At 45.2% G+C, this 24,525-nt stretch overlaps 2 protein-coding genes across 2 annotated transcripts; both read right to left on the bottom strand.

Moving 5' to 3' along the window:
- Positions 1–2,191: 2,191 nt before the first annotated feature.
- Positions 2,192–9,458, bottom strand: LOC149331954 (uncharacterized). Its single transcript, XM_089555613.1, has 8 exons — positions 9,416–9,458; positions 7,055–7,092; positions 6,175–6,256; positions 5,952–5,980; positions 5,178–5,232; positions 3,520–3,563; positions 3,110–3,203; positions 2,192–2,328 (listed from the first exon to the last, which is right to left on the bottom strand). The coding sequence occupies exons 1-8, from the start codon at positions 9,456–9,458 to the stop codon at positions 2,201–2,203; spliced, it is 513 nt and encodes a 170-aa protein (XP_089411739.1). The 3' UTR covers positions 2,192–2,200.
- Positions 9,459–13,828: 4,370 nt separating this feature from the next.
- On the bottom strand, positions 13,829–22,184 carry LOC149331953 (uncharacterized). Its single transcript, XM_089555612.1, has 8 exons — positions 22,038–22,184; positions 19,909–19,946; positions 18,329–18,410; positions 18,196–18,224; positions 17,094–17,148; positions 16,027–16,070; positions 15,478–15,571; positions 13,829–14,103 (listed from the first exon to the last, which is right to left on the bottom strand). The coding sequence occupies exons 1-8, from the start codon at positions 22,078–22,080 to the stop codon at positions 13,988–13,990; spliced, it is 501 nt and encodes a 166-aa protein (XP_089411738.1). The 5' UTR covers positions 22,081–22,184; the 3' UTR covers positions 13,829–13,987.
- Between the last annotated feature and the right edge of the window lie 2,341 nt (positions 22,185–24,525).

The raw sequence follows: 24,525 nt of genomic DNA, 5'->3' as shown, positions 1-24,525 counted from the left end.
CCTTTCTTCTCTCACTCCCTCCTTTATCCCTTCCCTTACGGCGGGGTTCAGGTGTCCATCCATATATGTGAGACAGTTACTGCGTCATTACCTTTCCTCAAAACAAATTTTCACCACAGCGGCGCTTTCTTTCGACTTAATGCCCCTTCATGACACCCTATAGTGTACACGCCCACTTGACGGACGCCATGGCTAGGCAAGCTGCAGGTTTCGTGGTTCCGCCGTTTACAGAGCGCGCAATGCATTGAATGGTGCGTACGCAAGCTTAGTTAGAGCGCTAAACTAAAAGCGCCTAAAAGACATTCAGTTCGGCACCATCTGTGAATCTCATTCAAGTGGCCACAGGGAATAACCCGATTTCAAAGCGCTCTTTATCCCCTAGTAACATCAAGGATTTCTACCCGAACGGCGTCACTATCACCGTCATAGTCTGGCATAACTGAAAACTCCAGGGATCACACGCTGGCCAATAATATAAAGATAACGTATGTGTAGGCTTGGGCTGCAAAACACATGGGCACCTGGAAAGACGAGCTCTGAAAAACTGACTACCTGCGGCCATGTCATGTTGATATGCTTAAAAGTCTCCGCCGTCTTGTGGCCTTCCGTCTTTATTTGGCCAGGGTGCTGGCGAACAACCAGAGAATTTATTCTTTATCCAATCTTGTGCGGTGTTCTGTGTGGTGTGCGTAAGGATACCCTTTGTGCATTTGACAGTAATAAGAGTAGGAATGTGTAGATGACATATTGCTGTGTTTTGTGTGGATTCAGCTTATGTTGTCTAGAATGCCATTCACTTCGGAACAGAACAGCCAACTCGCTAGCCTCTGGAGTGTCGACCAGGAACCAAATATTCAAAGGATATCCATACGACCTGAGATAAATATAACTTTGTCATAGTCTACACTGCTGTTCATTGAAGATGTTGGCTGCTGTATAGAAGGGGGGGGGGGGGGGGGGCAGGTAAAGGATAGGCTGCTATTGATTGTGGTAAAATCAACATGAAATCTCATCGCGCCATTGGTTCAGTGGGGCTGGTTCAGATAAAAGCAAGTATTGCAATTACATCGAGACTAAAAACAACTGGACAAAGACCATAGACGTGAGCAGTTTCGCAAAGCCTCCATAAATTCTCTTCTTGCGATAAGTTTATTTTCAAGAAAAGCATCTGGGCGAGATTGCATGGAGACATATCGCAGATTTTAGCAGCCCGAAAGACTCATGTATTTTGGCCACATGTGCGCATGCGCCGGTCCCGTCTCGCTTCCTGTGTGTGCGCTCTTATTCGACCCCGTCTTTAGCGTCGTTCAAATCTGCTGCAGTACGATTAATTCCCAAAAATGTCTGAAACAGCGGCGTAGTGTCCGAAGGTTCGAGCTCTAGTTATAACTGCCGTTTTATCGCGTATACTTCCTCGTGAGAAGTGGCATTCTAAAATCATCTGGAGCTCATATGCCGGCGGAGCTCGAGTTGGACGTCCCGCGGTAGCTGAAAAGCGCTCCAGATGGCAGCACTGGTGCACTCAAAATTCCGCTATGGCCAAGAGGGTCCACCTTACGCGATATGATTTCAAGAAATGTACTGGTTTTCCCGAACTTCACACATCCCTTACCTGTCTAAAACAAGAAACAAAATAGTCAAGCAGCCGCGGTGGCTCAGTGGCTATGGTGCTCGGCTGCTGTCCCGAAAGACGCGGGGTCGATCCCGGCCGCGGCGGCTGAATTTCTTTGGAGGAGAAATTCGAGGCCCGTGTACTGTGCGATGTCAGTGCACTTTAAAGAACCCCAGGTGGTCGAAATTTCCGGAGCCCTCCACTACGGCGTCTCTCATAGCCTTAGTCGCTTTGGGACGTTAAACCCCATCAATCAATCATCAATCAATCAACAAAATAGTCACAAATAAGAGTACAGGGCGACTGGTCCGGTGGGTCAATCTGAAGCACCTGCGGCCGTAAATTGAATTCGGCTGGGTCCGTTAAAGCGCACCGAGAGGAGATGAATTAAATATGTCAGCAAATTGTTTTCATGGTTCTTTCGACCTTACGTCGGCAGCCACTGGAGCGTGTGTTAGAGCAATTTGCAGCGGAAAACACCATGCACGGTAGTTTCAAAGAAACATTGTTCTTCACGGGAACGTCACTGTCTTTTATTACAAGGATGACAGCAGCGACCGCCTATGCTTGAGACAGGTGGCATAGCCCTCAGTGCTGGCCAAACGTGAGCACGGAAGTGACGGACGCACATCCGTCGCATTCGTAGTCCGTGCCGTCCCGGGTCACCCGGACGATAGTGTTGAGTCCGCACACGGCACCCGGCTTCTTGTTCACACCTGCAGGATAGGAGGTGTTTGTTTCAGTATGTATTATTGAAACTGTCATACTGAGTTTCACAAAGAGCCAATAGACTCTTTAAAAGAAAAAAACAAATCCCAATCAACGACCGCATTTTCGATTCATGCGCGTTGTTTGATAAGCAAGAAATGAAATGGTGGATGGAAGAAGAAAAAGTCATGACACATTACAGTATGTGTTGATAATGAGAGAATCAGAAGCTGTTGGCTTTGCCAGAAGTGACTTCCCTTGCCGTCTTCTGACTCCACTGTGGAGTCGCCTCGTCAACCAATCAACTTTTATGACACACGACGCCACTTAGTTCTCTCGTGGGGTTGCTAATACTCTTGCGTTAATATTTTCGCCCTCCAGTTGTCCTCATTCACTGCAATTATTGTCCTTTAATTTAGTAGGAACGCACAATGTGTTTATCCGCTTGTCATGGAATTTGATCCCTTGGACATCGACTGATGAAGAAGTCTCAAAAGTAGAGAGAACGGTTCGGCACCATGCCGAGATTCCAAGATGCCGAGCAGCTCTTTTAAGGGCCACTAATGAAAACGCCACCGAATTTTTGATGAGCGCTGCATAGAAGATGAGCGAAGATTTGAGTGCGGAAAACTAAAGGACCACCGTGAAAAGCAATATTTTATCACCAAGTAGGCAAGCACGTGTTCTTGCGAGACTGATTAGGATGTCTGGATTTTAAAATTAGATGTGCGTGTTATGGATACGAGTCAGCGATGGCTCGTAAAAAGGTTCCATAAAGAGCTCACTTACAGGTGGCCTCGTCGGTGCCGTAGCAGGGACACTTGAGACAATGCAGGCCGGTGTCCCTGTAGCCACATAGTTGCTCAGGACCACACCGGGGTCCCTAGAACAAAGATGAGAATTAACCGAAGCAGAAAGTAAAAAATCAGATTAAATCGCTTCTGTAATGTACAATCTGTGTGGAAGAATGAACACCCCCCCCCCCCCCCCCCAAAAAAAAAAAAAAAAAAAGAGGCAGTTTCACCCCTGCATCCATGAGCTTGCGTTCAAGCTAGCCTTTGTTTTATTTCTCACAAGGAACAATTCACCTTACATCACTGTCAGACAAGTCATTATAGCCGCCGGAATGTTTGATTAAGCACCGAGTTTTATTTCAACCCTTTTTTTAATTGACGTAAGGTGAAGGACAGTATGCTTACATTGCTTCCTCCGCACCTGGTATCCTGGCGCTCGAGGACCACACCTGAATAGAAATAGGATCGCTTAAGATTGCTGTACGAGTACTCAAATCTGTACGAGTAGAAGAAAAATTCCTGTCATGAAAGGGCGAATGGCATGATCGGAGTTCAACAAGCAGCCTGACGGGCAAGTTGCTATGACACGGCTATAATTGTGCCCCTGCACAAGCACGAGGGAAGAAGAGACAAGACACAGCGCTGTGTCTTGTCTCCGCGCTGTGTCCTGTTTTTACTGCACTCGTCCATGTGGAAGTGTGCCTTTCAAGCCTCATAACTGGAGTGTTTTGCTCTGCAGTCCAGCCAAGCTTCATCATCAGCCTGACTACGCCCACTGCAGGGGAAAGGCCTGTCCCATGTCTCCAATTAACCCTGTCCTATGCCAGATGCGACCACCGTGCCCCTTCCGGGCTGGGTTGAGATTAAGCCGGGAGGACTAGGAGGCGACCCTGCTCGGCTTCCACGACTTACAGGCCCAACAACCATTAGTCGGGCGCGCCCGGGTGGCCGCCACTGGGGTCCCAAACTAGGGACCTCCACCTAGTGCTTGTAAGGATCGGTCCCTTACGGCTGATCGAAACATACCTCCTGTCCGTTCCTACTAAACATTTTCATCACCACTAACTACCATACCCGTGCAAATTTCTTGATCTCATCCGCCCACCTAACTTTCTGCCGCCCCCTACTACGCTTGCCTTCTCTTGGAATCCATTCCATTACCCTTAAGGGCCAGCGATTATCGCGATTACCAGCGAGGACTTCGCATTACATGGTCTGCCCAAGCCCATTTCATGCTCTTGACTTCGACTAAGAGGTGATTAACCCGCGTTTGTTTCCTCACCCAATCCGCCCGCTTCCCATCTCTTAACGTTACACCTATCATTTTTCGTTCCATAGCTCGCTGCGTTGTTCTTAACTTAAGCGGAACCCTCTTTGTTAGCCTCCACGTTTCTGCCCCGTAGGTGAGTACCGATAAGATACAGATGAAAACATGCCGTTTTCGATTAACTCCAGCCCTATCTTCCCGAGTAGACTAGTCAAACCGAATGTTATCTTCTGGTTCTTCGCTGGAGTAGACGTCGTCTGCATAGGAACCAGAGGTAATCGACCACATGACCCGCACTGCGCGTACAGCCTGGTTCTCCGAGTGAACATTTGTGCTCATGAGCAGTAAACTTGGGATGCGACATGGGTAGAGATTCCTTTTCGCTTTATTTGCTGGATGACAACGTATTAAAATGATTTCTTTCGACGGATTTTAGTGAATTTGCCTTAATGTCTCTTTGGCCAAGTCCTTACTAGTTTCTCCGGGTTAGCACAAATTCACATTTCGTTGAAAGGCGTTTTCGACAAGTGACGTTTGGGCAAAGATTGTTCAACATCATGTGTTCTCTGCTGCGGGTTAATGTCACTACTCGAACATCCTTCTGGTTCCGAATTCTGTACTGAAAAGAATGGCCCCTAAACTATTAGTTGAGATCTATCATCATCCTAGAAAAAGAAATGTTATTAATGACAGACCTGAGAAATATTCGTTGGTCATGGCAGACACTTCTTCCCCGCAGAAAACACAGCAACAGAAGAGGATGCCAGTAATATCAGAACCTGTTCACCATACTCACATTCGAAAGGTGACGTAGGGCAGTCCCTCGGGAAACACTGGAAGCCATGTTCACACTGCGCAAGCATTTCACGTTTTATTTTCACGGATTCACGAAACCACCCCCACTGCAATGCATATTGGACAGAGGTGCCAGTTCAATATGCCAGACGAATATTTAATCTGAACATCTAGTTAAACGTCCCTTCGCAAACCATAACGGTGATGCCTAGTGTGGAGCAGTGCATTCAAGGACATGCAAGATCGCCTCAGATTAGTGCCAGTTTTTGTTGCAGAACTTTTCTGCATAGCGTAATCGAGCTACTGCGAGCGTAATCGCTTTTGTCAGGAGCAATCTGTTAATGGAAACCATGCAGTCATGCTCAGTTTAGCTTTCAGTTGAAGCTGTCACCAGCGGGAGTGGAGTGGTGCCGGCATGAAGGAAATTGAACAAGCTGTACATTTTCGTTTATCATTTACTTCCATTGCTTCGCTACAATTCAAGTCTCAACCATTGAAGGAAACAAGTGTAAGTTTGCTGTATATAAGAACGTTTCTTTTAGTGAAATACGAGCTCTTAGCAAACTCGTGTTTTTTTTTAATATAAAAGTTTTAGCAAGCAATTTTGTTTCGAAACTATAAACTGCCACCTAGTACAATATAAGCATACTAATACCACAAAGAGACGCAGTAAAATCTTTACAACCTTTTTACCTCTCGCAATACCTCATGAAGGACAATTGCAGAGCGACAGTGTAAACAGTGCAAGATAAGCCATGCAATTAAGAACGCTTACCGAGCACGTCGTAGGAGTAGCAGAGATGCCTGTAGAAGGAAAGCAGCGTAAGGAAAGTTAAGAAAAAATTGAAATTAAAATGCTTTTGAAACCTTTATTAACACCAAAGATACCATAATGAAAACGAATAGATATTTTGGTAACCATTTCAATAGCACAATAGTACCATAATGACACTAGTTTTAAGCTGCCGGAGGTGAGAAGCACGTGACCATATACTCACAACGACGGTCAGTCTCGCAGTTGGCGCTGCTGGAGAAGTTCCGGTGTAGGACACACCGCTGCCCATCGGAACAATCGGAATCCTGGGTAATAAACGAGTACAGGTTTTCAACGACAGAACACAATGCTTACCGAGTGAATGAGGGACTTCGTCAGTAAGTGAGCTAGTGAAAAAGTTTAGCGATAGCTGTAGAAATAATGACCGACCAGCGGTTAGGTAAAGCATCGCTGGGATGGAAGACGCTTGAAAAACGTAGATATTGTTTGAGGTTAAAATTTTTTCATAGTATTTACTATTTCAATACTGGCATAAACCGTGACCTGTACCACCAAACTATATTTCGCTACGCCGTGGCCATCGTTTAAAAGTTAAGGAAATGAACAGTAAATCAGAGATGTACAAATATGCTTTTTTCCATAGGTCTATAAGAGATTGGAACCGGCTCTCTGAAGAGGTCGTATTAATTACGTCAGGTGATTTATTCTCTTCATCTCTGAATGCTGTTTTTAGGCTGTATTAATGTTGCATCATGGTTGCATTGTATGTGCTGCACTTTGTTACCTTTTTTTTCGTTTGTATGATGTGTTATTCCCCCCCACTGTAATGCCACTTGTGGCGCTGTGGGTATTACAGTAAACAACAAACAATAATCTAAAACGACGTGCTGCACAGAGTTAAGGTGAATGAAAGAAATTTATGGCAGTGTTTCCTTTGTGTTCAAAACGAGATGTGAAAGGAGTGGGCATCGCATCGTTAAACACTTATACACTGCTGTTAGGGCTAATAATCTATGCACAACGTTTCACTAACAAGGCCACCTTGCTAAGTCCGATAGGAGTGCACATGGATTACACAGGGAGTTAATGAAAGGAGTACGCACCGACTCGCAGGTGGTCGCAGAAACAATCATACTGTACCCTGAAAAAAAAAAAATATATGAACATAAGGCAACTATCAGAAAATATATACCAGGTAGACAAATAACACCATAATCAAAGTGAAATCATAAGGCTGTGGTGCTGTGCTTCTGAGCACAAGAACACGAGTTTGAATCCCTGCCGCGGTGACAGCATTTTGAGGGCAGCGAAATCCAAAGATGAATTAGTACTGTGCGATATCGGTGCATTTTAGAGCACCTGAGGTGGTTTAAGTTAATCCAAAGCACTCCAATACGCTCTCTAATAGCCTATAGATGCCGCTTCAGGGTGTGAACACCGTGAACCATACCACCTACAAGTGCAATTAACACTCGGATTTACGTGGCCTAACACGCCGCAGTTCGCTACGTCCACACACGCAGAGGCCATCAAGACTTTGTATTCACTGAAAACCTAGGGAGTCAGCCTAGTCACAGGAGACAACGGGCAGTAGTTAGACAGGAGAAACTATGGCGTGCTGCATTTTGTATCTGACAATACACCACCACTTAAGAAACCAGCGGGGTAATGTTTGCAAGTTCTGCTGGCAGTAGCTGCCAAGGCAGCGTTGCTCATTCAATTTCACTGCAATATGAAATGGTCGTCGCAATATTTTCTGCCACAAAAGAAACTCCCTGAGGTAGGCGAGAACCGAGCCTCAGTACGCATCTCAACAATCTTGCCGCCTTTAGTTACATCCGCCCAGCGCAAAAAAAAAAAGCGCTCTTCACACGTGCCAGCGAGTGACATAGATGGACTGACAAAACAACGAAATTTCCTTTACGTCCCTTGGAAAGCAGGGTGCAGCATGGCCCACGGTAATCTTTACGGTACGGTTATAGGTTTAGCGTCCCAAAATGACAGGCTGCGGATAATTTCCACCGCCTGGGGTTCTTTAACGTGCACTGACATCGCACAATGCACGGGCCTCTAGCATATCGCGGCATCGAAATGCGACCGCCGCGGCCAGCATCCAACTCGAATCTTTCAGAGAAGCAGTTGAGAGCCATAACGACCGAGCCATCGCAGCGGTGAGTAATCGTCATGTGTGTGGCACAATTACAAAAGCTTCCGCCCGTTTTGCATCGAACGATCTTAAATTCGCATAGCCATACTCGTACATTATCTTCGAATTCGTCCTGTTCACAGTTTTCTTATAGTCGCTGCAAAGAACAGGAGTTTAGTGTTGCTATTTTTTTTCTCATCGCAACACGACAGTGCAATCGCACACGTATAAAAGTTTCTGTCACGATTATTCAGGAAAGTGCTTATAGAGCCTCGCATATTATTGAAATGTAAGAACTCGCCGTCAGGCCTTAAATTCTGATAAGTACGGCTTTGTTGCAATGCATGTCACTGCCACACGCAGAATAGCAATAAGGTGCCACATTTACGTTTACCGATCATTTGAATTGAGCTGCCATTTTACCTCCTGAAAGCCGTAAGCGATAGGTCAAGGCTAATGCCTACCTCCCTACTTGTCACAGCAGAGCGAACTCGTATCACCTTTGACTTTGAAGATAGCTAGCTAGTGTAAAATTCGCCATGGGGTTATGGTGGTCAAGAAAGCTAGCGACTGCTTAAGCTGTCCCATTTTACCGGCGCGTACCGAAAATGATCTGCCGAACTTTTGGCGGCGAACAATTTATCCAGTGGAAATGCCAGCGATCGCCCACATGAAATCTGAAGTAGAAGCGAAGCATCAGACTTTTTGTCGAAGAAGGCGCACCAGTAGTAAAGATCACGGGATCCTTCATGAAAAGCGGAAGTGGTGCTTATGGTAGTTCAGCCACTGCACGATCCTGTTCCAGCATTTTAGCTCAATGCTACCGTATGCTGCGCCTGCCAGCGTCCAAACGGATCGCAGAGACTGCCCTTACGGTGACATACCTAGCCCATCGAGCCCCTCCGCACATGCGCAGTTGAAGATTGGTGATAACTGCATAATATATCGCTATACGGTGTACAGCAACGCACGCAATGAACAAAGGGTAGGCTGGCTGCCAATAACGTCGATCAGCCCTATAAAAGGACACTTTGTGTGTCGCTTCAAATCTTTCAAGTACCTGCTGAGCTGTTAATATAACTCTCTTAACCCTTATCACACGAGCGCTCTTTAACTTTGTTAAAGTAACCATGGTTTTCGCTATACGTGTTTCCTGCTGTTCACATGGCAGAATTCACCTAAGTGTGCCATATGAACAACAGTAACCATGCTCAGCGAAAACTGTGGTTACCTAAACCGAGGTTAGGCATGATTGTGTGACAAGTACCTTATAATAAACCGGTCTGCATATGCATAGGCCTGTTTGAAAAACACTCACCAAGAAGGGCCAGAGCAACCAGCGTCAAACGAAAGTACCCCATTGCTTAGAGTACCTATTGAAGCAAACTTGCAGTGCTCCAAACGTCGAGACAAACTGAGGGGTGGCAGCTGCAGCCTAACGCTATTTATATATAGCCTGTGCTCTACAGTGGCTGCGCGCTGTCACTGGAGCATGCGTGTAATCTCGTCAAAGTACATGCAAGGGAGATGGCTAGACAGCAGACAGTCTACCATATTTATTCGAACATAGGCAACGGACCAGTGTACTATCGCGATCAGGAGCTAACGGGCGCCAGTGTGCAGAAAAAAATTACTTCATCAGTCATGGAATTCAGTTGACGCCTGAAAGATGCCAAGGTATGCGGAGACGAGCATACTCTATCCTCTGGTAACAATACCAGACGACTAGATCGCGAGGCAGGGCGACAATAAACTGGCTTTTTTTTTACCGACAACGCTGGTCCCGTAATCTTTTTTAAGGGAAATAAATAGCGCACAAGAGAAGACGGGACAAGCGAGGAGACACAGACAAGCGCTAACCGAACTTTAGGACGCTCCAGTTTACAGCGCTCTAGCACACAGACACCTTGCGACACACAAGCGTCCTTCTCATCAGCGTCCGCTCGCCTAGCCACCTTACGAACACAGGCCAGTAGTTCCGCAGCGTCTTTATTTATTTCCCTTAAGTATGTCATACCAACATGCCCAAGCCTCGTCTCTTCTGAAACGTAATCTTTTGATCTCGATAGTACACCTCCGGCCCAAGTACAGAAAGCAAGCTGGCAATAGCAGAATAATGTAACTAAATGTAGATTTGTGTATTATCATTTCAGAAGAGATGCAAATGAAGGCGGGAGAATCTTTCGAACAAGCTTTGAGGAGAACATTTGCAAGAAAACGCCGACCTATATTTGAGTGAATGCAGTAGCTGCGTTTGAGCCGCCCCTTATCGTTCCGCTCGGGTCTGGCGATGTCGGCGGTTTTTCGAGACGCCTCTCACTCAGCAAGCGGCGGGCAGTCGAGCACGCGTCGCTAAAGTGGCCGTTTCGAACACACGTGTGTGTCCTTTCAGCTGGAGTTGAATGATTTGTACGGCTACTGCGCCTGCGTCAGTTTGAGTCGGTCGTAGTGTACAGTGACCAAACTAATGCTGTTCTTTCACGAGGAGTTTAACCATGATTCTGAAGCATGTCGTTAACGGAACGAAATGATATAGGGGTTCAGCCTACCTTAGTACTTGGCGCCGAAGCCAGTATTTTTATGCTATAAGCTTTGTTCTTGTTGCTTTATTTTTTTCTTGTTTATGTAACGAATAATATTATTCATGAGCTACTGGAGGGTTTTATAACACAGGACCTAAGAAGTGTTCATCTCTTCTTACTGTGCCAATAATGGAAGTAAGGGGATGTGGTGACGGAGCCTGATAGGAGTTCACTTAAAAGTGAACTGTCTTTTCATTACAGTAATATTTTCATTTACTTTTCTCCTGCATTTATTAGTTATTTTACGTTTACAAACGATTGTTTGCATGAAAGTGACGCAACCGAAAAAACAGGGGGTCGCCAGTGCGCATATGCGCAAAACATAACGAGCGTTTTGGCTTTAGAGCACTTTTCAGTGGAAGTTAGGAGAATGTGGCGACTACTGTTACAAGCACGCCGTGCTTTTTGCAAGACAACCGCAGAGATCTGCATCCAGACGAGTCGCACTTGTAACTTTCATTCCATCGCGAACAAGTTATAACAATCGGATACTTAAGCACTAAAAGGATGAATTCTGGGAGTCCAAAAATATATGGGATTCAGGTGTGGGCTAGTTGGTTCACACTTTCCACTTGTCTTCGTTCCGTTGCGCTGTGTTAATCTGTTTCCAAAAATACGCCCCTGTAACTAAGATTTAGACACCAAAATTTTGAGTAATTTAGCGAACCTTTTTTTTTTTAAGACACTCTCATGTTTCTCTTTCCTTTGTTCAAATGATTTTGTCGCAGTTTGTAATAAAGTGTGCCATGGATAATGGCTGCTTCGTTTGATATGTGTCAAGAAATCATTGCACTGGTAACACTTTCGAGGACAAGAAGAGGGACACGTGGTCATGTGCATGCACAACGGAGAAAGTTGTGCCCTTTTTACTTAGGCTGTCCTGCATATAGTAGCACAAACGCAATAATTTCATGAGACTTTAGAATCAAGCTTTACTCAGCATTTACCAGAGCTGCCGGGGCTTGTCTCTGATTATTTCTTTTTTCATAAAACAACACTGCTATCTGCATTGGATGACTTCTTTGGAATAGCTTTAAACTTTTCGTGTAGTAGCGATACCACTCGGTTTTACACTGTCCTGAAGTTTCCGAATTGCTGTAATGACTAATACTGCATATGGGCTGTAGCCTGCTCAAGTGTCTGGAATACAACAGCCTCGATGGCCTACTTTAGCTTACTGACAGCCTCTTTTTATGCCACGTGGCAAGTCTTCGAATTAAAAAAAAAGTTACTGGCTGTTTATTTGTGCCAGGCACGAAATATTATGCGAAAGCACAGTTCTATGCCACGTGCCCAAAAGCGCGATTGAGGTGTCCACTGACCAAGGGAGCCGTGGCACTTATCCATGTCTTCAACTTTTTCATGATCAATGCCAATTTACCAAATGTATGCCAGGGGCCTATGCTCCAGCGCCGGGTTTCTGCAGCAGTGTTGACAACGCCAACGCTTGCAGCGCACCTCTCTCCTTCACTACTGCCACATGCCTCAGAGAGTTAATATTTGTTTGATAGCAGTATTAATTCATGAAGAAGATGATTTGCAATGCACAGCGCGAGTGTCCTTCAGTTTAACACTAGGCATTATTGACTGCGGCGTTAGTTCAGTGCTCCCGTACAGTGGTTACCAAAGCTGATCTAGCTGTTCTCGAAGCCACAGGTTCGAATCTCAATCGCGACAATGCTTGTTTTATTTATTTATGGTTTGTTCGGGCCACCTTCAAGGTCAAGCTTCGCACAAAACCGGTGACCCGGTTCAACCTCGTGAAGTAGTGCTTTCGCACAAAAAGGTCGAATGTTTTCGCTTTCCATTTGTTTGTTATTGTTGTTTCTACCACCCCGTATTCTAAATGGACTGTTAGAAGATCATTTAGGGTGCCTACCTACAAAAACTGCAATAGCAACCGACGCCTCTCAATGCAACCAAAAGGCAGGTGTGGGAATTTTTTGTCCGAGTTTAGACTGGTCCTTTTCGCAGCGCCTTCCGGATTTCACACCTATTTTTCAAGCAGAGTTTCTGGCAGTAGTACTTGCTCTGCGCAAGCTAGGCCCTTCTATTACTGCAGTGGCAGTCATTATCGATTCTTTATCTTTGTGTTCGTCCCTCGCATCGCATGTTGACTGTCCACTTTAATCACTTTTTTATCGCTTCTTCCTTCACATTTAAGCCTTGTTCATTTGATATGAGTACCCGGTCACAGCAGCGTGACAGTAAATGAGATGGCATATAACCTCGCAAAGGCTTCCCTAGACGGCCCCGTGTTGCCTATCATTCAGGCTACAGCGTATATCACAGCATCTAGGTTTCGGCGACGGGCGTTATTAAGCGCGCAAAACACGGCGCTTTTAACATCGGCGGAATATCAAGATCAGCAATATTCCTGGAGCAGGAAAGTTTGTCAATCTCAGCCGCTAGAAGTATCTCTGACGAGGTTCGGCTGCCGTATCCATGCTCTAAATTTCTGTCTGGTTTGACGGTATCTACCCTCGGTGCATTTTGCCGTGAGCCTCAATCTGTCCACCATTTTTGGCTCCTTTGTCGCCGTTTCACCTCTTTGAGAAGAAGACTTCTGGAGTTGCCCTTACAGCATCTTGACCTTAGTTTGCGCAGCCCACTCTTGCAATCATTTGGCGCCACCACGCTTGGCTTCAGACACAGGGCTGTTGGTGCCGCTGTTCAAAATTTCTTGCTGGAATCTCATCGACTGCCTTGCTAAAGATTACAATATTTTATTTTCTATGCTTTATTACAATTTGAATTAATCACTTCTTCCTTTTTTTCTTTCTCTTTCTCTTCAATCCAAACTCTTATCCCTTTTCAGACCCTGCCATCCTTGCGGTAGACTCCCCCGGTGTTGCTGTCCTGTGTGCTTTTCTTTTACCTTTAGGTTTCTTTTGCCTACAGGTGAATAGCAACCTTCGCCTCCCGATTCTTGGCTGTTCTCCCAGTGTGTGTATGTGCCATCTTTTCAAAGGCTAACAACAACAACATTTTCTTTCTATTTGGCTTCATGGGATGAATACTCTTCCTCCTTCATCGGATGAACCGATACCAGACTGCGTGTGTTTGGCCGCTCTTGCCGTACCTTCCTTTTCACATAAAAAGTGCGTGTACTGAATGTAGTCAACCTCTTAAAACTGTTAAAACGATACTTTAACAGTCGGATTTCTTTATTATTGAGGCTTCGCAGCACAGGCCAAAACTCCAGCACATGAACGGATGTTCGTGCCTTCTCTGGCTAATGTTTCTTTTTTTTTAAGGCAGGTGAACATAACTTGGGCGTGTGAGCTTGGGCGTGTCCCTTATAGCAGCTAGCGCGTCAGCACAGAAACGGCGGAGGCGCATCCCTTGCAGAGGTAGATGCCTGGCCTGTTTTCCTGGATGATGCTATTGGGTCCGCACTCCAGTCCTGGACGCTTGTCCACACCTGCAGGACATTGGAAATACATAATTTTGAAGCTCGAAATAAATTAGAAAGAAGCACAACAGCGTGTATACCACAGAGGCATAAACAAATGTAACCAAGTCATCATGCTAAACGAAACACCCAAACAAATGTCAGGAGAAATTTACTGTGGCAGGAAGTGAAAATAAAGGAAAGAGGAACAAAACTGTCAAGCAGAACTATCGTCGAGAATTTCTCCGATCTTTCCAAGGACGGATGACAATGGGTTGAATGTAGGGTAGGAGAAACTTGGTTGTAAGGTAGGGGTTATTGGAATTATGAATTGAGCTGGGGCCATGAAATGCTCTGTCTAATATTTCAAATGGATAGTGCTTGACCTTCTGTTTCTGTTTCTACGTCGTCCACATTTTAATGCGATTGTATTAGATGTTCCGTTCTCGAGAAAAGTCGGCATGCGTCCATCCGCCCGTGTCACCAAAACAGGTGACCCACCTTCCACAGAGGGGCAAGTGCGCCACCTACCCATCGGCTTGCGGACAATCTGCTCACTATGGCAGGTGGCAAGGAACTAATTCACATAAATTCATTGCAACTGCCGCCAGTCTACCGGGCCACTGCACATCAGCTCACTGGTCGAGAGATGGAGAACCTCCCGAAAAATTCCCTGTGCAATAAGCCTACTAAAATTCGTGAATCCAACTGGCTGTCCTCTTGAGTCTAGTTGATTCCGATTGGATCGAACTGGACAGCCCAGTTGAACCCAATGATTTTTTTCCGCCTAGGGTGGCAGTCACGGTCTGCGCATGAATCTTCTTACAAAAGCATGTATACGTGACTTTCAGTCGGTTCGCGAGCATCCATGGTTTCTTACAAAGAGGGGGACTTAAAGTGTCCTGACTGCTGCGACAAGGCCGGCCGGGCTCTCTCCGACGAATTTCGATGCCTACAAAACTACCGTTCGGACAGGATTACCCCTCAGTGTCTGACCATGATGGCGGGTCGTAGAATGTGGTGGCTGGCAATGTCCGGGCTCTGAGAGACACTTTCGAGAAGTTCGTGATTTCTATAATTTGAAAGCATGCAAAGAAAAAATTCCACAAACCAAAATTTTAATAACCTTGGCTTCAGTGACCTCACATCGTCCTCATGCATATCGGTCGCACAATCAAGACTATAATGCTAACGCATACTGTTCCCTAGTGCTAGTTTTTGTGTACCGTGAGCTTGCTGTTTTATTGTTCCGTCTATGCCTGCAAGCTGCGTTGTCTCTTCTATTATCTGCATCAGTTCTACACGCTAAGCGATGAAGAGCATCCAGCGATGCTAACCATAGGCCCTAGCATCTGCACGCAGGCCCGCAGGAACAAAAAGAGCAGCGGTTCCGGCTATACTTACATATGGAACGATCGGTGCCGTAGCACGGACACTTTATGCACACCAGGCCGGTCTTCTCGTAAGCGCAAACTTGGTTGGGACCACACTGGGGACCCTGCAATGCGCATGTTAAGAAAAAAACAAAAAACTAAAGAACGAGTGCGAGCACTTCATAACCGATATTGTAAGTCTAGTGATGACAGTATTTTGCAAGTTTTAGGAACAAAAGTTGTTTCTTTCTTAAATATGTTTGTTGTAGATAATAATTTTTTCTTTATTCGATTAATTGTTATTTTAAAGCCTGCGATACTGATATCAAGAAGAAAGGGAACATGGTATTTTGCTCTTTTTTCAGAAACTATTTCGGCCCAGTCTCAATTTCAAGTCAGGCACTTCGCGGCATCCTTCAATTATTTTATCGGGAGCCATCAACAACTTTAGGAAATAATATCTGCACAAGCTAGAATAGAGGTTAACATAAGCGAAATATACAAATTAACCTTCGATCTCATGCAATCATTCTGCAGCTTTGTGCACTTAACCAGAACGGTATCAAACACCTCCACTTACTCTTATTCCTCCACATCTCGACTCCTGGTTTTCCAGAACCAAGCCTAAAAGGAACGAAAAATGAAACGAAATAGCAAATTATAACCACCCTTGCGAACAGACTTGCTCCCTTTTTTTTTACAATGAAAGCAGTTATGCTTTGGTTTAGCCGCTTAGCCCTGCACACTGCCGTGAAATCTACGCGCCAGCCTTAGGATCTTAACTACTTAGTGAGTTGATTTAATAGAGATTGATTACTAGAATTTAATTTCAGCTTTTCAATTTAAGTTAATTGTCAAATGCCAACCGTGCCAGGTGGCCACGTTTAGGAGATGTGCAGAGGGCATGTGCGAGAGTGAAAAGCGCGATAGGCGAGCAGTGGCCAGATCATATTTCGCTGATTTGCATGAGCACGGTTAGGCTTACTCTTACTGCTTGCGATAGAGATTCCACGGCGAAATGGGGAACTACATGGCGAAACCAAAGCTGCAACAACTTTTTCTGTTTAACGCGCGTTAAGCCAGTAAGCCTAGCTGTACAGATTTTAACGCGAGAGCGTTAAGGAGTTGCTGTAGCAGAAAATCCGGCTTCACCGTCGGCGTCTTCGGTGTTGTCGCCATTGCCGGTGTCGTTGACCGTGAGTGCAAAATCCAAGACAAATAACCAGAAAAGCTACCCAGGAGGTAGATGGGCCACCTAGGTCATGTGACCTTGCGGCGTCATCACGACCTGTCCACCTGATTGTGAACAAACTGCGCACCATGGCAGGTGGCAGTTAAATTATTGATTGATCTTAGATTTAGTGATCGGAAATTAAAATTAATCATTGGTTTTAGAATGACTAGCTCAGGTATCCTAGAAACTTTTGTTCTGGACTGTATGTAGGTTTCTGCGCTTCAGTTTCTTGTGTAAGGACACGAGGTCTGAAAAAGTGCTACTGCAAGCGTGGGAGACGCTGTTATGAACCAAAATATTAACTCAGCATGTTTCGAAAAACATGACCTGCACCTTACTATGACAATGCAAGGTAGCATATCTACTATTCTAGCTGGCAGCGTTATACGTAAAGCGAAGTCCGTGCAACTCACATTCATAAGGCGCAGATGGGCAGTCCTTCAGCCGGCACTGGAAGCCGGGGTCGCACTGTGAGCGCAAAAAAAAGGAAGTTTGGCAAAAGGAATCACTAAAGCTTGAACAAACAAGGTGAACCGAAGTAGCAAGGTGAGTTTCACGGAAATTGAGAGCGGTTATAGTACAATAAGTCACACCAAAGCAGACTTGACTTTTTATGACGGCTTTACTACGCTCATCACGACGTGTTTCGGAAGGTTAATACTAATACTAATGTGCAGTGTAACCCTTCAATGCCCTGAGCATTGAACATACCGAAGCGATGGCCTATAGTAATTTGAGCATCGGCCTCGTATGCAGCAAGGGCGAGGTTTGATCCCAAGTGCGCCGCCGTTTACCACCGGTGAGAGAATGGGTAGAAGCTTTCTTGCCTTGATGCTCGGCTTATAGCAACTAAAATGCTCGAAAGATGGGTCTCTGGCCACACATTGTGTAAATGAGAAATGTCTCGTGGCATGGCGCTCTTTGACTAAAGCTGCAGTAGCGCCACTAAAACTGAACATCACTATCATCGTTTGTCACAACAACGATTTCTTTTAGACAAATGTTGAATTTGTCCTGTTTAGTGCAGAAACTTATTGTGCACTAGAAGACGTTTCAGACATAGTCAAGGTCCAAACAAGCCGGCGCTAAACTTGAAACACTGCTAGAGCTTTAAATGCAGCGCTGCAAAACCTCGCTTTAAGCATACCCAATAATTCTGGAGAAAGGCATTTTTGAACGGGAAAGACTTTATCAAAGAAATGTTTTCATAGATTGTAAGATTTCACTATAATAATCTATATATACGTATATCTTCTATCGGTCGTCTTGCATTTTTTTTTTGCTTTTAACATTGTTGCTATCGTCAAAAGCGTTTTCCATTGATTTTCTATGGCAGTCTTAAATGTTCGTTGCGAGCGATGGAAACACTACAAAAGAAAGATTTTGCTACATATAGGAGGAATGGACCATTATCTTCAATATTTTCACGTCAGTACCTTACAGTTTTCCAATATTAAAATTTTCAGCCGAAGAACGTTCGACATTTGTGTAGGGCATGTTCGTAAAGGTACTTACGGAGCACGATGTTTGGGAAACAGAGATGCCTGCAAAGCGAGAAGGAAAGAACGCGTGAGAGGTGGAACTGTATGCACGTTAAGATTGTGAAAAATTGCACGCTCAAGTCCCCGCGCTGGATAGCCATACTCACAGCGATGATCGGTCTCACAGTTGGCCCGGCTGGAATAATTGGCGTGGAAGACGCACCGTTGGCCTCCAGAACAATCGGCATCCTGTGGGACATAGAGGTCGAGGGATCGAATCTATGTGAATTACTCCGAGAATGAGGAAGAGGTCCACGAGTGCATATGCGGGCAAACGAGTGAAATTAATTGGCGCAAATGAAGAAGCAAACTGCTGTGACACACATTAAAAACCTGTGACGCGTGTATATTGCCTCAGGATACAGAAAAAAGGGTAAATTCAAAAATAATGGGTGGAGTATATTAAAAAATTGAGGGGCGATCGATTGAATTGAGGTGGAAAAAATTCGATAGCATTCTTGTTCTTTAACTGGGCAATTTATTCCAATCCTGATGCTATAACAATTGTGCTATCTTCCAGCTTCCTTTGCGTCATCTCTGGTTTTAGTCTGCTCCGACTGCGGTAGCTACTCAAAACGTGTCTCTGTGATAAATCGCGGCGAGTCCCCATACCACTGCTGACGCTATGGCGCAGTGGTTAATTGAGCGATGCGCCACTGCATCGGCGGGTGGCTGTTTCAAATACAGCCACCTGTAGGAATTTCTAGAGCAGGTTGCTCTTCCCGATCAATGCGGAGAAGGAATAGCTCCCTCGGGCTTCATTTCTGGCTGTCTGTCTAGCACGTAGGCCTCCTGTTGTCTTATGATAGAGAGAGGGCCAGGCAGATGGTTTCTTGGTATACAAAAAGTGAACAAGGGAGAAGAAAGCCTTATGGTTCTTGCCAAGCACTCTGAATCTTCCCCTCCCATGTTCATTTTGCGTGCATCCTGTGGCTTGAGTAATTTTTTATTAGTCATAGCCACCCGTGTACTGTGCGATGTCAGTGCACGTTAAAGAACCCCAGGTGGTCAAAATTTCCGGAGCCCTTCACTACGGCGTCTCTCATAGCCTGAGTCGCTTTGGGACGTTAAACCCCATAAACCAAACCAAACCAACCATTTTTGTTTAGTCGTTCTTAGTCTGGCGTCTACCTGCTCTTGAGAAGGAGGGACAGGAGACGGTTGGCAGGTTGCAGGTGGAGAGAGTGAAATGCACCATATACCACTTGTCATGGTAGGTAGGTGGAGGCTCATACATGCGCCGACGCTCGGACGGCGACAACGGGCAGTTTTCGCCATCATGGCTCTCCTTATTTTCTCTCAATAAATGGTCAGTGGAGCAGACCGGTAATGCGGCGCGCGAAGCAACGCGATACTAATAGCAAGGCCTCTCTCACCAGCTGCGGTTATCTCGTTGGCAGGGTAGTGCGCTGACATCCTCTCTAACAAAGGATGCACGACACAAAAGCATACTTAAACTTAGAGTGAGCTTCCATCTCTCCTATCTTTGCACTGTGTTCTTTTGCATCTAATCCTCGGCAATCAGTAACTTGCATGTTCCACTGTGCTGCGTATATGCGGTATTCTTCACTAATGGACACTTAGTTCTAAGCAAAGTTTGGTCCTTTTGATGACTGTGTTACAAAAAATATAAAGAACAGAGCCAGAGGACGCCATCTGTATGGTATTGCATGGCAAACTTACGCACCGTCTGACAGATCGCTGCCGAAACAGCCAGCACATAGCCTGAAAGAAAATCATTGTGAAAGATTAGATGCGACTTTCTGTGAGGCACAGCGACAAAAACAGTTTTGATTTTCAATATAGCTAGCAACAGTTGAAGAGTTGGCAACATAATTAGCTTTTCAGCGTAATTGTGGGTTCTCGCAATTTGAAAGTTCGGTCTTTCGAGCTTCTAGAACGTTACGTCGGTGATTTTTCCCGTGAACTCGGGAACTCGCTGTCTATATTGAAGGAAAGCAAGGCAGGCTGTTGTGACGTTCCTTTAGTTAAACCAAAATTTAAAAAATATACGCTTACAAATTTAGAAAAGGTGCAGCCTATCACTTTTCGCGTTTAAATCGGAAGCATCGCGAAACCCACGCAGTCGACATCGAAACACGGATAAATTTCGCACTCGCTTGCAAGCGCTGATCATTAAAAAAGGAAATATTTAAGCGTAAGAGGAATGTAGATGTGCTTTCAATAGTCAAAATCACGTACTGTCGTTATCTGATACTTATTTATTCACTGAACCCCGTTAACTATCGACACAAGAAGACCACCGCGACATTCGAGCGTTAGCTTCGGCCTTCACCATCTGTTATGGCTGCACTGAGCTAATGTTATACAGTACAGCGCTGCCTCTGGAATGGACCGTTCGACTAACCTTAACCCACCTGCCATCTCAAAGGGATAAATATCTACTCGTTTACTAGCCACCATTGGTGTAACGTGCTCTTTTCCTTTCAGCCCATTACTCCATGTTCCTGCCACTATGTTCTAATAGGGATTTTGTGCGTCTGTGCATCCAGTCGGGCCGCGAAAAATCAACTACAAGAGTCGTTGTTCCCTACAAACAAAACTAACTCTACGTTCAAGCAAGAAACACAGACGATGTTCGTTTACTGGTTCAAAGTTCAGGGAACCCCCCTCAATATAAAAGAAACTCTTGTGCACAAAATGTAATCATTCCCTTGCTTGAATAAGCTTATAGTTTATGTTACTAGCAAAAGTTGTAAGCTAAGTTAAAGACGCGGTGTTTAACGTCTGGTTAAACCTGGGTGACAGAGAACAACTGAGTATTCGCTTTCTCGGGTACGCTTCAACTCAAACAGAAGTGCAATGTCGAAGTAAAAAACACAATCTCTTGGAAGCAACGTAGGCAACACCTTCCATGTGCTCCACACAGCAATTTGGTAATACCGCCGCGCCCAGCCCCACATCCAGCGCGAAACATTAACCCTGGAGTGGGCATTAACCGTGCTCTGGTTTCCAATGGCCTTTATCCTCACCACAATTTTTTAAAGCTAGACTGCATTTTATGGACCATTAATTTTTTTGAACAAAGAAAACCTCGTCGCCCACATCATGTCAAAAGCGTCAACTTTTGGCTAGTTCGCAAAATGGAATTTATGGTCATGTTTTTAGCGACAAAAAGACTAGAACAACAGGGAACTGAACACATCTGCGTGATCTTTCTGTTGTCTTATTTTCTCTCAAAAACATGCTCATAAATGTAACATATCCACTCCAGGCGCAGAAGCCCGCTGACCAGCCGTGCTATGAAGCATGAGCACAGCCAGTCGCCACCATAAAATGCGGCTTCATTTCATTTGCCAATTTTACTTGTTAATTTGTGACCAATGCATCAAATCCGCACTCGTTTTCACAACCAGAAACAACACCCACTGTAATATGAAAATATCTTCTTTACTTATCTACTTATCTCCAATAGAAGACTGACCCATTCATCAGAGAGCGACTAACGATGCGTTCAAGTCTGAGACTTTTTGTATGGAGGATGCATTTTACTTCAAAGCTTGAATTATCTCCACTCGTCACCAACCCTTCCGCTAACATTTCTCACTACTCCCTTTAACTAATGACAGATAACATTGCTTCAGTTTCGCCTGAACGCCAGAAGAGCATCCTTCGGATAGCTGATGTTATTTGCCCACCACATCAATGGTGTTTTGTTTTTGTTTTTAACTTATCCGCACACCTTCCTCACAGCTTTATTAACACTTCCGTCCCCCCCCCCCCCTTTCAGTCAAGCAGCAGTTTCACGCCTGACCTACAGACAAAAACGCACATGCCTGAAGCCTTGTCCCTTACCGGCAAGGGCCAGTGCAGCCAATGTCAAATGCAACGATCCCATCACTCTGCCTGTATATCCACTCGAGCTTCAACTGGTCCTATCGAACTTGTGTCAAGCAGCACTGAAGAGCTCTGGCGGAAACGCGACGCTCTTATATATGCAGCATCCAAGAAAGCATTGACCGCGCGTTGCACAGGGTCACGCAAGCAATCCCAGAGTCCCTTGCAGGTTCCTGCGGCAAGAAAGATGTTTTTGCTGCCTTCCTGTAGTGGGGCCTTCCGCTGCTTATCAGTGGAAAGCTGGTAGCGTCAGCGGTTTAGTGCGGGACAGGTCTGAGTAGAAAGTGAACAGGAGAGGGTTACTAGCAGGAAAGACTAGTTTTGAACGCACGTGTGTGCCCTTCAAGATTGTTTTGAAAGGTCTGCATACATGCGATTCGCACCGCTTGAAATCCTTACTTGTTTAGTGTACACCTAAAACGTAGACTACGTTTCAGCTCATGCGCAATGCAATTGCTGGCGCTTACGAGTTAAGATAGGAAGGAACACGTAGCAGAGATCCCCCACTTCAGATTTCGCAGTAAAGGAGTTCACACATACGTAAAAGCTATAAAGTTATTTGCACTGTACAACCTGTACCCGTCATTGTTGGGAATGTAAGGTTTGTTGTTACAAGAAGTTTATGATGTTCTGCGCTGTTGCCTTTTGAATGACTTACATGTTATTAGTTCCTTCTTCCAACTACGCTACATTGCGAGAGGCATTGTCACTCTTAATCTTAGCGCCTTTAGGCAAATATCGACCATGCGCTAACAGCTCGTTATGATCCCGTGACATTGGGGAAGAACTGCCTTTTGAAATGCCCGCTTTAAATGAACTCTCAGACTGGTTCTCACTAAATGTACCGATGCTCTCGAAGGTCATGAGGTTACCCAGTGGTGAACACGGGAGAAGAGTTCTCTATTTTAAGCGGCATACTCACGTTCTTTCTTAACACATTAGTCTGAAATTAAAACCTTTCAGCGTAACAAAACAATGATACCAAAATTTGTGAGTAGAAAGAAGAACATCCAAAAACATGAAATAAAATATTGGAGCGGACGCTTAAGCTCCGCTTTAAGGATGGCGCGGTAGTGTGATGGACTAATTCCCATACATGCAGAGGGCCATTCTCTACTTTAGATTAATAGATACCTGGGTGTCCTCATACCACTCATGGCGCAGTGGTTAAGCGATGCGCCATTGCCCTGCTATGGCAGGGGCTCCCAGCGGTGGGTCTTGTGCAGCTGAGGTTGCTCTTCGTGAGCAACCAGTCATTAACTACCATCTGCCACGGTGGGCAGTTTGCTCACTATCTGGTGGACAGGTTGTGGCCGCAAGGTCACGTGACCTAGATGGCCCACCTGCCTCCTAGGCACCACCTGGGCACCACCTGCCAGAGTCACGCTCGTGATTTTTCGCTCACAGCGCCGACGCCGGATTTTCTGTGTAACGCGACCTTCAATGCTATCACGTTACTAACCAAAGTTCCGTCATTTCTTTATCAATATCTCCGCATGATTCCAAATGAAACCAGCCGGTGGAGCATACTCGTAGTGGGTGCGAAATGCTTGGTCGGTCGACCTCTCTGAAAATTTTAATCTCAGGTCAACTGCTTTGAAACCTTACTTGTCTTTGCTGAAGCACGGCAGGACTTGAGGCAGTGGGGCTGTCGCATTTGCCCAAACTGCCCAAAGGGGCAGTTTCCACCTACCGCCGCAGCTTCGTGAGGGCGCTGCCAACTCACCCCACTTTTTTTTTTTTGATCATCTGTGAATCTTTAAAGCGTATTGCCATCGCACATTGGAGAAAAAGAATGTTGAACAATGTGTCTATCTAAGAATTCGTTGTCAAACATGTTTATTAGCAGAACACTCAGACAAGAACTCTATTACCGCAAAAACCTTTAGGATCTACTTTTCCAAGCGATCCCTGTAGCCCTTCTGAATAGCAAACTTTACGTAACAAAGTAGAACATCACCATAAGATCCAGTGAGACACCGAAGTAATCCTGGAAGTTTCAGCTCCTTTACTTGCTTCCGTTGCGGTCATTAACACACTTGACGTGGTCTAAAGGAATCTTATGTACGACATTAGCGCGACACTCAGGAGATGTTGCATCTTGTAAGAATTCTTGGTGTCCATGTTTATATACAGTATATAAGCGTGCAGTGAAACCTCATATGGTACTCAGTGCTAACGTTAGGTCACTCTATCTTTTGCTACACGTACTGTGTCCGCGCCTATTTCTCAACATTATATCGTGGCCTTATCAAGCTGAACTCCTAGCTGTAGCTACTTATTCCGTCTAAATCGACCACGATAAGAAACCAAACATGAAAGAGTTGTGCGAAGAACTTCATATGCCATAAACACAAGGTGTGCCCGAACGCTCGCGAGGTGGGGTTAAAGTTCGCAGTAATCTAAATATGACGCCATCTACTCTCTCCTTCTCTTGCACCACCGC

This window comes from Amblyomma mixtum, chromosome 8, assembly GCF_055824585.1.
Source record: "Amblyomma mixtum isolate Tamu chromosome 8, ASM5582458v1, whole genome shotgun sequence".
NCBI lineage: Eukaryota > Metazoa > Arthropoda > Arachnida > Ixodida > Ixodidae > Amblyomma > Amblyomma mixtum.
This window is presented reverse-complemented; position numbering and strand designations above follow the sequence as displayed.